This window comes from Giraffa tippelskirchi, chromosome 5, assembly GCF_054371585.1.
Source record: "Giraffa tippelskirchi isolate mGirTip1 chromosome 5, T2T-mGirTip1v1.2.pri, whole genome shotgun sequence".
Lineage (NCBI taxonomy): Eukaryota > Metazoa > Chordata > Mammalia > Artiodactyla > Giraffidae > Giraffa > Giraffa tippelskirchi.
Window position 1 is genome coordinate 79742685 of NC_137279.1, and position 14973 is coordinate 79757657.

The window sequence follows — 14973 nt, forward strand, 5'->3', positions numbered from 1 at the left end:
GTCAATTTACATTCCACCCTGGGGCAAAAATTAAGAAAAAAGTACCAATCTTAAGTACCAAACTTAATCAAATTTATATTCTTTGACTCAAAATACCAGCTTTGGGCAATCTGTAATAAAGAAATAATCCCCAATGCAGGGAAGAAAAAACCTACATACATTAATACTCATAATCATCTCATTTATAATAGTAAAGAAGAATTACTCTAATGATAAGGAAATAAATAGTTTATGTAAACTGTTGTCTGGGCTTCCCAGGTGGTGCAGTGGTAAAGAATTCACCTGCCAATGCAGGAGATGTAAGAGACACGGGTTCGATCCCTGGGTCAGGAAGATTTCCCTGGGGTAGAAATGGCAACCCACTCCAGTATTCTTGCCTGGAAAATTCCTTGAACAGAGGAGCCTGGCAGGCTACAGTCCAGGGAGTCACAAGACAGACATGACCGAGCGACTGAGCACACAAACTATTGTCTATCCAAATGATAAAACATTACAGAATCATTAAAAATATTTAAAAGGAGAATATAATAATGTTGAAAAATGCTTATGATACAACAGTAAGGTAGAAAATAGGCACACTGTATGTTCATCAGATCTCTGTGGTTATGTATATAAGCACATATCAGTGATCTAACATTTTAAGTTGCACATCTTTAAGGTGATACCTGATACCATTAATTTTCATCATAAATTTAAGTAAAATTTATTCTTTTGTTATTAGGAAATAGAAAATAACAAACACTAGAGAGATCAATATTCCCATGCAAATGCCATAGACATGACAGACAGCGAAAATCTCATTTTAAAAAAAGAGAGAAAAGAAAAGGAAATGTGGTTTATATATACAATGGAATATTATGCAGCCTTTTAAAAGCAGGAAATTCTGCAATCTGTGACAGCGTGTATGAACCCTAAGAACATTATGCTAAGTAAAACAAACCAGTCATAGAAAGACAGACACTACATGATTCCACTTATTCATAGAATCAAAGAGTGAAATGGTAGTTGCCAAGGGCTGGAGGAAGGGAAAAGTGGGTTGCTAATCAACAGGTGTAAAATTTCAGGCAAGCAAGATGAATAAGTTCTAGAGACCTGTTGTACAACACTGTCCCTATAGCCAATAATAATGGATTCAACATTTATGAATTTGTCAGGAGGGGAGAATTCATATTAAGTGTTCTTACCACAATAAAACAAAATTAAAAAAAAATTAAATACTTAAAAGACTAAATAGGATGGATTATAATCAGAATAAACATTTCATAAAAAGAGTAGATATAAATAAGTTGCAACCACTGCAAAGTGCATATAAAATACAAACTAATATAAGGTGTGATTCTATGGATTTTTCCCAACATATCTGAAAAAGTCTGGTAGTCCTCTGAAATACTCCAGTTATATATATGTCAAAAGAATACCTGCCAATAACTTACATTTCTTCAAACGTCCTAAATTCAGAGTATCTTGAACACAGGCCAAACAGAATATCTTAATCCCATTTTTAATGGCAAATTTTAGTCTTTGTAACAAACAGGTATGCCTATTTATAAGGTCAAAGAAAAGGCAGCAGTGGCCACAGGACTGGAAAAGGTCAGTTTTCATTCCAATCCCAAAGAAGGGCAATGCCAAAGAATGCTCAAACTACCACACAACTGCACTCATTTCACATGCTAGTAAAGTAATGCTCAAAATCCTACAAGCTAGGCTTCAACAGTACATGAACCAAGAAATTTCAGATGTACAAGTTGGATTTAGCAAAGGCAGAGGAACCAGAGATCAAATTGCCAGCATCCACTGGATCATAGAAAAAGCACAGGAATTCCAGAAAAACATCTGCTTCAGTGACTACGCTAAAGTCTTTGACTGTGTGGATCACAACAAACTGGAAAACTCTTGAAGAGTTGAGAATACCAGACCACCTTACCTGCCTCCTGAGAAACCCGTATGCAGGTCAAGAAGCACCAGTTAGAACCCAACATGGAACAACAGACTGGTTCAAAATTGGGAAAGGAGTACATCAAGGCTGTATACTGTCACCCTGCTTAGTGCTAGTTAGTGCTAGTGAAAGTCGCTCAGTTGTATCTGACTCTTTGCGACCCCATGGACTATATAGTCCATGGAATTCTCCAGGTCAGAATACTGGAGTGGGTAGCCATTCCCTTCTCCAGGGGATCTTCTCAACCCAGGGATCGAACCAGGGTCTCCCACATCACAAGCGGATTCTTTACCAGCTGAGCCACCAGGGAACCCCCTGCTTTTAAATTTATATGTAGAGTACATCATGCAAAATGCCGGACTGGATGAAGCTCATGCCTGAATCAAGATCGCCAGGAGAAATATCAATACTCTCATATAGGCAGATGACACCACCCTGATGGCAGAAAGCAAAGAGGAACTAAAGAGCCTCTTGATGAAGGTGAAAAAGGAGAGTGAAAAAGCTGCTTAAAACTTTTGGAAACAATTAATCACATGAAGGAAATCCTGAGAAAGGTAATGTTATGCACAATGTACCAAACTCATTTAGCCACCTAATTCTTTTTTCATGCCTAGTATAAAAGTGAAAGAGGAGAGTGAAAAAGTTGGCTTAAAGCTCAACATTCAGAAAACTAAGATCATGGCATCTGGTCCCATCACTTCATGGCAAATAGATGGGGAAACAGTGGAAACAGTGAGAGACTTTATTTGGGGGGGGGCTCCAAAATCACTGCAGATGGTGATTGCAGCCATGAAATTAAAAGACACTTACTCCTTGGAAGGAAAGTTATGACCAACCTAGACAGCATATTAAAAAGCAGAGACATTACTTTGCCAACAAAGGTCTGTCTAGTCAAGGCTATGGTTTTTCCAGTAGTCATGTATGGATGTGAGAGTTGGACCATAAAGAAGGCTGAGCACAGAAGAATTGATGTTTTTGAACTATGGTGCTGGAGAAGACTCTTGACAGACCCTTGGACTGCAAGGAGATCAAACCAGTCAATCCTAAAGGAAATCAATCCTGAATATTCATTAAAAGGACTGATGCTGAAGCTGAAGCTCCAATACTTTGGCCACCTGATGCAAAGAGTCTACTCCGTTGGAAAAGACCCTGATGCTGGAAAAGATTGAAGGTGGGAGGAGAAGAGGACGACAGAGAACAAGATGGTTGGATGGCATCACCAATTCAACGGACACAAGTTTGTGCAAACTCTAGGAGTTAGCGAAGGACAGGGAAGCCTGGCGTGCTGCAGTCCATGGGGGTCACAAAGAGACAGATCAACTGAGCAACTGAACAACAACAAATTTATAAGGCCAAGAAGACAGGAAGTCTTTATAGGATTAAGGTGCCTTAATTCATTAAAGGAAATTTCACTAATTCAAAGAAAAGTGAAAGTGTTAGTTGCTCAGTTGTGTCTGACTCTTTGTGACCTCATGGACTGTAGCCCACCAGGTTCCTCTGTCCATGGAATTCTGCAGGCAAAAATACTGGAGTGGGTTACCATTTCCTTCTCCAGGGGATCTTCCCAACCCAGAGATCGAACCTGGGTCTCCTACTGCAGGCAGATTCTTTACCGTCTGAGCCATTATTAATCCAGAATTTTCCTAATTCACTTAAATATCAATATACAACAACCAGAGACGACCAGCTCAGTGGTTGGACAATGGAGAAGCTCCAGAGCACTTCCCAAAGCCACACTTGCATCAGAAAAAAAGGTCACATTCACTATTTGGTGGTCTGCTGCCAGTCTGATCCACTGCAGCTTTCTGAATCTGGGGGAAACCATTACATCTGAGATGTAAGCTCAGCAAATTGATGAGGTGCATCGAAAATTGCAATGGGTGCAGCCAGCATTGGTCAACACAAAGGACCTAATTCTTCTCCACAACAACGCCCGACTGCAGGTTGCACAACCAATGCTTCAAAAGTTGAATGAATTGGGCTACCAAGTTTTGCCTCATCCACCATATTCACCTGACCTCTCACCAACTGACTACCACTTCTCCAAGCATCTCAACTTTTTGCAGGGAAGATGCTTCCACAACCAGTAGGAGGCAGAAAATGCTACCAAGAGTTCATCGCTGAATCCCAAAGCACAGATTTTTACACTATAGGAATAAACAAACATTTCTCATAGGTAAAAATGTGATGATTGTAATGGTTCCTATTTTGATTAATAAAGATGTGCTTGAGCCTAGTTACAATGATTTAAAATTCACAATCCAAAATCACAATTAGGTTTGCACCAGCCTAATATATAGCACAATTATATATATGGTGCAACATGTAGCAGAGAAAGTTATATACAGAGGAAAACTCAGAGAATAACTCAACCTGTGGTGGGATGAAACAAAATTTTTCTTAGTGACTCTGCAAGAAAGCTACCTTTTTATTAATTATGATACTAAACATCCTTTCAAACTCTCTTCTGGTCACTTTCCTCTGCCTAAATCTGTCATTGCTCCCTGGAGTTCCACCTCATGACCTTTTTCTTTTCTTCTGGATGATTTCTAGACAATCTTAATTCACTCTTAAGCCTCCAGGTACCAGCTGATGATTCCCAAACATAAATCCATAAACAAATTATCTTTTTTAAGCTCTAAGATAAGTGCCTAAGACATCTCCACTTTATAAACTACACTCAATTCATATTTCAACAAAGTAAACTCATCCTCCATCCAACACCTGCCCCCAACTGCTCTTCCTCCTGTATTTCCCACCATGTCCAATGGCAAAACTTTCCATGCCTAACCCAAGCCAGAAATCTTGCCAAGGGTATAGATTCTTCCTTTTACCCTTACTCCTCCTATCAAGTGACCATCAAATCACTTAATCTCTAAAACCTCTCCTCTCCTCTCTACCCTTCTAACTGGTCTCTTTCCCCAGTCCTGCAGCCCTCCAATCCAACCGTCACATCATGTTCAGATCTTTCAGAGTGTACATCTGATAATGCTGTTCCTTAGTATAAAATAACACCTGGTGGTAGTCAGATAAAATCCCACAAAACTCCTTAGCCTGGCATAAAAGTTCTCTCAGTGGTATCTTCACTGCTCAGGAGCCTATCTGCCACCGGCTTCTCACTGCAGTTCTTCCCCTCTGATACCTCACGCTCTAATCACACAGGAACTGTTCATGCCTCCCACTCTCTCTGACCCCCCTGGCTTTCCACATCCCCCTGGACCTCCCCAAACCTTGTCAAGATTCAGCTCAGGCATCACAACGCATCACAGTTGTCACTCTCACTGGCCCTGCGGCGCTACACACGAGCCCAGCCCCACCCCATCCCACCGATTTTATTAAGATCCATTTCAGGCATCTCAGTTTCCTGGATGCCTTGTTCCCCCTGCCCCCACCCCCCAAAAATCCCAAATAACCCTGCAGGTACACCTCTATCAATTCACACTGTTCAACTGTCTGTCTCTCTCACAAGACTGTGAATCCCTCGAGGAAGAGGCTTTCATCTTCTGTATCTCAAGACCCTGGCATGGCACTTGACATGTTAAAAACCAAGCATATATACCACCCCCGTTATTAACCCTCAAGAAAACAGGTCACAGCCACCCAGAAATAGTCTAAAGGTGGCGCCGGCTTTGGCAGGTAGAGACCTACGGGAGGGGGCAGTCCACCGGAACAGTCATGCTCTACTCAAGCCCAGGCGGAGTGACTGTTTCACGAAGCCAGAGCCTGGCGAACCCGAACCGAAGGACAGGAAACGGAGACAGGAATATTTCCTGGTGTTGTCAATTCAAAGGTCCCGTCCGGAGGGACGCGAGCCTCCGCCCTAGAGGAGGGCTGGGGCTTCGCGCACCTCGCTCTGCCTGCCGCCCAGGCCCAGCTCCAACGCCCGCACCCCGATCCCAGCCCTAGAGCCTCACTTCTCCACATCCGCCGACTTCATGATGTGAGTCTTGGACGCCGTTAGCTTCCAGGGCCCGAAGGAGAAGTCCTGGTGGCTGCTCTGGAAGCCGTGGATCATCATGGCCGCGGCAAGGCCAGCGTGGGCCACACGGAACAGGTTGGAGCCCCGGCGGCGGCGGCAGCGGCGGCAGATATCGGTCCCTCCTCCTCCACCTCCCACCAGCCCAGCAGCCCAGACTTCCGAGCCGTTACCGTGCCCGGCCCCTCCCCATCCCACCCCGCCCCCTGCCGGCTACACGGACGCAGGCCCTCCTTTCCGCCTCCTTCTCCGTCCCTCGACTTTTTGCTTCCGGGACCAGTTGCCGAAGTTGTGTGACCCACGTCTTACGTCACGACGCACCTGAAAAAGGTGGAGAGAAAATGCTGAGGGGCAAGGCTTCGGCAGTCGGGGATGTGGTTAGAGGCGCGCACATCATTGGATGACATCATCTTGGCCCCTTCGCGGAAGCCCAGTGTTGGAGAATCCGACGTGATCCTTGTAGACCTTGCAAAGCAGTGAACTACCTTGCGTGTTACTGAATTGGTGTAGAGGAAATGCCCAACATTTTTCCGTTGAGGACAAAGTTTTAAAATCACATAGAGTTTAGGAGGTTTAGCATTAAGTGCGGCAAGACAAGTGGACCTCTACCTACTATTGATTAAGACTCCTATCAAAAATTTCATCCTTCACACATTTCAAGACTCTCCTGGTCTAACTATTACCTAAACTTGTGTAATGGTGGAAATAAGACTGGAGATCTGGTGCTACACCCACCATTGCAATGTTGTTCTGTGCATGCTTGGCAATTGTTGTTTAGTCGCTAAGTGGTGTCCCACTCTTTTAGGACACTATGGAGTGTAGCCTGCCTGGTTCCTCTGTCCATGAGATTTCCCAGGCAAGAATACTGGAGTGGGTTGCCATTTCCTTCAGGGGATCTTCCTGACCCAGGGATTGAACCCGCGTCTGCTGCTTGGTAGGTGGATTCTTTACCCCTGAGCCACCAGGGAAGCCCAATCCTTGGCAAACCACTTAACTAATGATTTGGTTTCAGCTGTCTCAAAATAATAAGCGTTTATGTTAGAGGATCTCCCAAATCTTTCTTTCCGGCTTCATTTCCAGCAACCCCCTCACAGGTCTACTCACCTGCACTCCTCCCTACTACTGAGACCTTACTCTTACTGTTCTATATGCTTAAAACTGTCATACTCAAACCTGCCCCACTTCAGAGTCAACCTGGAACTTTTTTAAAAGTATAGATTCCCCAGTCCCTGTATTGTAGAATCCAGAGTCACAAAACACACCTCAGAGTACACTCAAGACAGTGGAGTACAGTTTATTACACCAGCATGTCCAAGGGAAATGGTTCCCAACAAGGACCATAATGATTTCCGAGGACTTGGTTTTACACCCACCCCACCCCCTACACGACTGGATACATGTTAGTAATTAGTTTTACAACATGCAGGTGTGGAAGAATTAACAATTACAAGATGCAGGTGCAGGCACTATCATTAATCTAACTGAGACAACCTGATCTTTACTTCCAATCTTTGTTTGCTATCTGTGAGGAGGGGGTTCCTGGTTTTTCTTCAATGATGGTAAACAGGGTTCAGGCCCAGTTCACATCCTGCCTTAAAATAGCTGACAGCCTTCAAGATGGAATCCATCTTGCTCTCCTCCCAGCGGCCCCAACAACTGTGCCTTTCCCTAGATTGGAATGATCATCCTTGGAATGATACATCTCCTTCAAAAGGATTTTCCTGAACCCTGGAGCTGGATTTAATCACTTCTTCCTTTGAGCCAACATGTTGATTTGTCAACTTCTCTCACTCCAGTTATCACTGTTAATTCATTAATCCAAATTAATGTCAAAATTTGAGCACCTGCTAGTTGCCAAGGGTTTATTTTGTTACAAAACAGCACTGACCCCCTTACTTATAACAGAGGTTGACAATGGAATTCTAAGATATGATTTCAGTGATTCAAAGAAAAACTCACTGCCCCTCAAAATATGTCATCCATCTGTCAAATTTTATCTAAAATTTTAATTGCTTTTCAATATGGCAACAGGCCATTGGTTGGCTTAATCGGTCATTTACATCTTATTATAAATGATTTTTATATCATTTTCTATGAGCTGGCTTTCAGGTAGCCTTGAGAAGTGCCAGGCCACCCTATCCAAAGCTGAGTCAGTGCTTTTCCACCTATTGTCCTAAAACATTTGTTCCCTTCCAAAATTTTCCTAGAAAAGATCTGATGAAGACTTCTTATTAGAAGGGTGTGTTAATTCAAATCGAAAATCGAAAAATTAAACCAATTATCTCTATGGCCTCCAATTCAGAAATGTGTTAGGGGACTTTAAAATTCTTTGAGGATATAAGAAAATGAATCTTTAAAAGTACAATTTCAAGCACTCACACATTAGGAAAAGAGATATTTAGGCATTGACAGGGTATTTTTCAGTGTCTCTTCAAGAACCATCATGCAAGACTTCCCTGGTGGTCCAGTAGTTAACACTCCATTCTCCCAATACAGTGTGCATGGGTTTGATCCCTGGTTGAGGAACTAAGATCCCACAGGCCAAATGGCTAGGCCAAAAACCAAAAAGAGCCAGAGCCATCACGCAGCAACTGTCTACTTTATAAAGCTGGTTCTTAGGATGGAATAATTTCTGGGACTTGATGGGGGTGATGAGGAGGATGGATTTATTTTCAACCAAATTGGCAAAGTATGTTAGAGTCACCAAATCAAATTGTCTACAAGTTTATCAAGATTCAGTTCTGAGAACAACCAACTGGTTATTATAGAAATTAACTCATTCTACAAATGGTTTGGGACACCTATTATGATGCCAGAAAGTTTTAGGTACAAGGACACAGCAGTGGATAAAAAAAGGCAACATCTCTTTCATCTTGGAGCTCTAATGGAAAAGGAAAAGACAGGTAATAAGTAAATACAAAATTTATAATTTCAGATATGGATAAATTCTGTGCAGAATGATGAGCAAATTAAGTGGAAAATGTGGCACGTGTATGTGTGTGTGTGTGTGTGTGTGTGTGTGTGTGTTTGGGAGGTGGGGAGACTGTGTAGATGAAGTGATCAGAAGAACCCTATCGATGGAGGTAACATTCAAGCATAGACATGCTGATAATAAAGAAGATCCATGAGAAAATCTGACAGAACATTCCAAGTCTCAGGTATTCAGGTCTAGAGGAGGCAGTGGGCTTGTCACATTTTAGGAAGAACAAGGCCAGTGTGACTGGAGTAAAAGGAAACTGGGAAGAGTCCAGAGAGGCAAGTAAGGTCTCCACCACATAGATAAATTGTAAGCTATATCATGTTCTCTCTTGGCAAACATTTAATTAATGTGCTGCTGCTGCTAAGTCACTTCAGTCGTGTCTGACTCTGTGCGACCCCATAGACGGCAGCCCACCGGGCTCCCCCGTCCCTGGGATTCCCCAGGCAAGAACACTGGAGTGGGTTGCCATTTCCTTCTCCAGTGCATGAAAGGGAAAAACGAAAGTGAAGTTGCTCAGTCGTGTCCAACTCTTTGCAACCCCATGGACTGCAGCCTACCAGGCTCCTCTGTCCATGGGATTTTCCAGGCAAGAGTACTGGAGTGGGTTGCCATTGCCTTCTCTGATCAAATTAATGTATATGTCTTTAAAAAACAAAAAGCTTTGTTAAGTGGAGGCTTACTGTCTCTAAATAACCTGTACCATTTATGAAGCTCCATTGTTGAGAGCTTGTTGCTATTGCTGTTCAGTCGCTACGTGGTATCCAACTCTTTTGTGACTCCATGGACTGTAGCCCGCCAGGCTCCTCTGTCCATGGGATTTCCCAGGCAAGAATACTGGAGTAGATTGCCATTTCTTTCAGCAAGGGATCTTCCTTACCCCAAAATCAATCAAACTCATGTCTCCTGCATTGCAAGTGGCTTCTTAACCACTGAGCCATTTGTTTGAAGTAAAATCTACTTCCTTGTTACTTATATTATTTGAAGTTGGTCTTGCCCTATGGAGCACCATGGAACAAGCATATTCCCTCTTCCTCATGACTGTTCTTATTTCATAACAGCTTTCTTGTCTTTCATTTATCCATTTACTTATATCATCTACCTTTCCATTCATTCACCTATCTACTTATCTATTCAATAAATATTTATATTTCTTGGGTCTGAAGCACAGTACTGGGAGAAAAATATTACAATGAAAAATATGAGCAAGCTATGTCATTCCCCAGCCTCAAGGAACTTTGTTCATCTGTGACATATGCTAAGGCATTGTCTATCAGTCAGTTCACTCAGTCATGTCCGACTCTTGGCGACCCCAAGGACTGCAGCACGTCAGGCTTCCCTGTGAGAAAGTCATTTCCTAGGCAGGTTAATAAGAAGTCTAGGGGTCCCCAAGGAGAGAGGGGTCTGGGATTCTCAAGGAGGAAGAAAGGACAAGTTTTTTTTTCTTTTCTCTCTACATTCCTTAGGATTATATAACAATAATGTATCCTGCTGAGGACAGTCTCTGGATTAAACTTTCTGGCTAATTCTGTTATCTTAAAGTGTACATTATGGGAGTAGGTCTGTCTTTACAAGGATTATATGACAATAATGTATCCTGCCTGAGGACAGTCTCTGGATTAAACCTTCTGGCTAAGCCTGTTATCTTAGAGTACATAACTCCACTGCTAACACTAGCAAGTGGGTACTCTTGCTGCCGCCTTCTGATGCCTATGTCAGAAGCTTTCTCTATCTCCTTTATACTTTAATAAAACTTTATTACACAAAAGCTCTGAGTGATCAAGCCTCGTCTCTGGCCCCAGATTGAATTCTTCTCCTCCGGAGGCCAAGAATCCCGGTGTCTTTACATGGTTCAGCAACAAACCTTTCATCTATCCATCACCAACTCCCAGAGCTTACTCAAACTCATATCCTTCGAGTTGGTGATGCCATCCAACCATCTCATCCTCTGTCGTACACTTCTCCTTCCATCTTCAAACTTTCCCAGCATCAGGGTCTTTTCAAATGAGGCAGTTCTTCACTTCAGGTGGCTAAAGTATTGAGGTTTCAGCTTCAGCATCAGTCCTTCCAATGAATATTCAGGACTGATTTCCTTTAGGATGGACTGGTTGGATCTCCTTGCAGTCCAAAGGACTCTCAAGATTCTTCTCCAGCACCACAGTTCAAAAGTATCAATTTTTCGGCACTCAGCTTTATTTATAGTCCAACTCTCACATCCATACATAACTACTGGACAAACCATAGCTTTGACTAGAAGGGCCTTTGTTGGCAAAGTAATGTCTCTGCTTTTTAATATGCTGTCTAGGTTGGTCATAACTTTTCTTCCAAGGAGCAAGCGTCTTTTAATTTCATGACTGCAGTCACCATCTGCAGCAATTTTGGAGTCCCCCCAAAAATAAAGTCTGTCACTGTTTCCATTATTTACCCATCTATTTGCCATGAAGCGATGGGACTGTATGCCACGATCTTAGTTTTCTGAATGTTGAGTTTTAAGCCAACTTTTTCACTCTCCTCTTTCACTTTCATCAAGAGGCTCTTTAGTTCTTCCTCGCTTTCTGCCATAATGGTGGTGTCATCTGCGAATCTGAGGTTATTGATATTTCTCCCAGCAATCTTAATTCCAGCTTGTGCTTCATCCAGCCCAGCATTTCACATGATGTACTCTGCATATAAGTTAAATAAGCAGGGTGACAATATGTAGCCTTAATGTACTCCTTTCCCGATTTGGAACTAGTCTGTTGTTCCATGTCCAGTTCTAACTGTTGCTGCATACAGATTTCTCAGGAGGCAGGTAAGGTGGTCTGGTATTCCCATCTCTTGAAAAATTTTCCACAGTTTATTGTGATCCACGCACTCAAAGGCTTTGGTGTAGTCAATAAAGCAGAAATAGATGTTTTTCTGGAACTCTCTTGCTTTTTCGATGATCCAGGGGATGTTGGCAATTTGACTCCTGTTCCTCTGCCTTTTCTAAATCCAACTTGAACATCTGGAAGTTCATGGTTCAAGTACTGTTGAAGCCTGGCTTGGAGAATTTTGAGCATTACTTTGCTAGATGTGAGATGAGTGCAATTGTGCGGTAGTTTGAATATTCTTTGGCATTGCCCTTCTTTGTGATTGGCATGAAAACTGACCTTTTCCAGTCCTGTGGCCACTGCTGAGTTTTCCCAATTGGCTGGTATATTGAGTGCAGCACTTTAACAGCATTATCTTTTAAGTTTTGAAATAGCTCAGCTGGAATTTCATCACCTCCACTAGCTTTGTTCATAGTGTTGTTTCCTAAAGCCCACTTGACTTCACACTCCTGGATATGTGGCTCTAGGTGAGTGATCACACCATCGTGGTTATCCAGGTTATTAATATCTTTTTTGTACAGTTCTGTGTATTCTTGCCACCTCTTCTTAATATCTTCTGCTTCTATGAGGTTCATACTGTTTCTGTCCTTTATTGTGCCCCCCTTTGCTTGAAGTGTTCCCTTGGTATCTCTGATTTTCTTGAAAAGATCTCTAGTCTTTCCCATTCTATTATTTTCTTCTATTTATTTGCATTGTTCACTTAAAAAGGCTTTCTTATCGCTCCTTGCTATTCTCTGGAACTCTGCATTTAGATGAGTATATCTTTCCTTTTCTCCTTTGCCTTTCACTTGTCTTCTTTTTTAGCTATCTGTAAGGCCTCCTCTGATAACCATATTGCTTTTCTTCTTCTTGGGGATGGTTTTGATCACCGCCTCCTATACAGTGTTACGAACCTCTGTCCATAGTTCTTCAAGCACTCTATCAGATCTAATCCCTTGAATCTACTTGTCACTTCCACTGTATAAGAGATTTGATTTAGGGTATACCTGAATGGCCTTGTAGTTTTCCCTACTTTCTTCAATTTAAGTCTGAATTTGCAATAACGAGTTCATGATCTGAGCCAGAGTCAGCTCCAGGTCTTGTTTTTGCTGACTGTATAGCGCTTTTCCATCTTCAACTGCAAAGAATATAATCAATCTGATTTCAGTATTGACCATGTGGTGATGTCCATGTGTAGAGTCTTCGCTTGTGTTGTCGAAAGAGAGTGTTTGCTATGACCAATGCATTCTCTTGGCAAACCTCTGTTAGCTTTTGTCCTGCTTCATTTTGTACTGAATGCAAATCTTGCCTGTTACTCCAGGTATCTCTTGACTTCCTACTTTTGCACCCTAATCTCCTATGATGAAAAGGACATCTTTTTTGGTGTTAATTCTAGAAGCTCTTGTAGATCTTCATCGAAACATTCAATTCAGTTTCTTTGGCATTACTGGCTGGGGCGTTGACTTGGATTACTGTGATATTGTATGGTTTGCCTTGGAAATGAACAGAGATCATTCTCTTTTTTGGAATGCACCCAAGTACTGCATTTTAGACTGTTTTGTTGATTCTGAGGGCTACTCCATTTCTTCTAAGGGATTCTTGCCCACAGTAGTAGATATGATGGACATCTGAATTAAATTTGCCCATTTCTCTCCATTTTAGTTCACTGATCCCTTAAATGTCAACGTTCACTCTTGCCAGCTCCTGTTTGACCATTTCCAAGATACCTTATTTCATGGGTCTAACATTCCGGTTTCCTATGCAGTATTATTTTTTACAGCTTCGGACTTTACTTTCACCACCAGAAACAACTGGGAGTTGTTTCCACTTTGACTCAGCCTCTTTACTCTTTCTGTAGCTCAGGTTCTTTGTTCCTTCTGGAGCTACTTCTCCACTCTTCTCTAGTAGCTTATTGGACAGAGAGAGCTGAGAGCTTCATCTTCCAGTGTCATTTCTTTTTGCCTTTTCATACTGTTTGTGGGGTTTTCAAGGCAAGAATGCTGAAGTGGTTTGCCATTCCCTTCTCCAGTGGACCACCTGACCTAGGGACCCATCATCATCTGTCCCTGCCCAAAATCTGTGTGGATCAGTTCATTCTGATGATCTGATAAGTACAATAGGCAATGAAGAGTACAAAAAAGGCAATATCTTCATTGCCTATTGTACTTATCATATTCACATTGCCTCTGTCAATTAAGTGCACCTATTTGGCTTTTGCCCACTTGGACATCCCTACATCCCTATAGAAATCAGGGAGACTGTTTCAATGAAACATCTTCCACATCCATCTCTAAAGTACAGAGGTCAACCATCAGAGCACTTTCCAAGGGTGGGAGTTCTCTTTTCACCATTGCAGTTCTTGGTAAAACACATGTCTGCTAGTCTTCTCAGGGGACATAATTAGGAGGTGGATGAGCAGGTGGACACGTGAGAAACTCACTCCTACATTCTTATCACTCTGTGTCTTTGGTTTACTTCTACATTAAACCATGAAAAATCTCTATCTCTACTTCTGTCATCCTCAGTCATGGCTGAGTTCAGGTTTCAGTCATCCTACTGAACAAACAAGCAGGAGGATAATTACTTTACAATATTGTGGTGGTTTTTGCCATACATTGACATGAATCAGCCGTGTCATGTACAAGTGTCCCCAATGCTGAACCCCCTCCCACCTCCCTCCCAATTCCATCCCTCTGGGTTGTCCCAGTGCACTGGCTTTGAGGGCCCTGTTTCATGCATCAAACTTGGACTGGTGATCTATTTCACATATGGTAATATACATGTTTCAATGCTATTCCTTCAAATCATCCCACCCTCACCTTCTTGCACAGAGTCCACATATAAGTGATATCAAATGGCATTTGTCTTTCTCTTTCTGACTTACTTCACTTAGTATGATAATCTCTAGGTCCATCTGTGTCCTTACAAATGGCATTATTTCATTCTTTTTATGATTGAGTAGTATTCATTGTACATTTTTACCACATCTTTTTTATCCATTCCTCTGTCAATGGACATTTAGTTGCTTCCATGTCTTGGCTATTGTGACTAGTGTTACTATGAACACACAGGTGCATGTATCTTTTCGAATTATAGTTTTCTCCACATTTATGCCCAGGATTGGAATTGCTGGATCATGTGGCAACTCTATTTATATTTTTTTAAGTAACCTCCATATTGTTTTCCATTGTGGCTGCACCAATTTACATTCCCAACAGTGTAGAAGTGTTCCCTTTTCTACACAGCCTCCCCA

The 14973-nt window shown here is 42.1% G+C and overlaps 1 protein-coding gene across 7 annotated transcripts in view; it reads right to left on the reverse strand.

Annotated features, from left to right (window-relative positions):
- TIPRL (TOR signaling pathway regulator) overlaps window positions 1-14973 on the reverse strand; it is a 95784-nt gene that overhangs the window by 60482 nt on the left and 20329 nt on the right. For 2 of the 7 annotated variants that reach the window (XM_081489187.1, XM_081489182.1), the window contains exon 1: window positions 6234-8828. The exons of 2 other annotated variants lie outside the window; for them this stretch is intronic. In XM_081489187.1, the coding sequence (XP_081345313.1) occupies window positions 6234-6322 (89 nt within the window). In that variant the 5' untranslated portion in view covers window positions 6323-8828. Of the gene's footprint in view, window positions 1-5584; window positions 5759-5850; window positions 6185-6233; window positions 8829-14973 lie in introns of those variants that run through there. 3 more of the 7 variants (XM_081489186.1, XM_081489181.1, XM_081489183.1) reach the window with 2 other exon arrangements.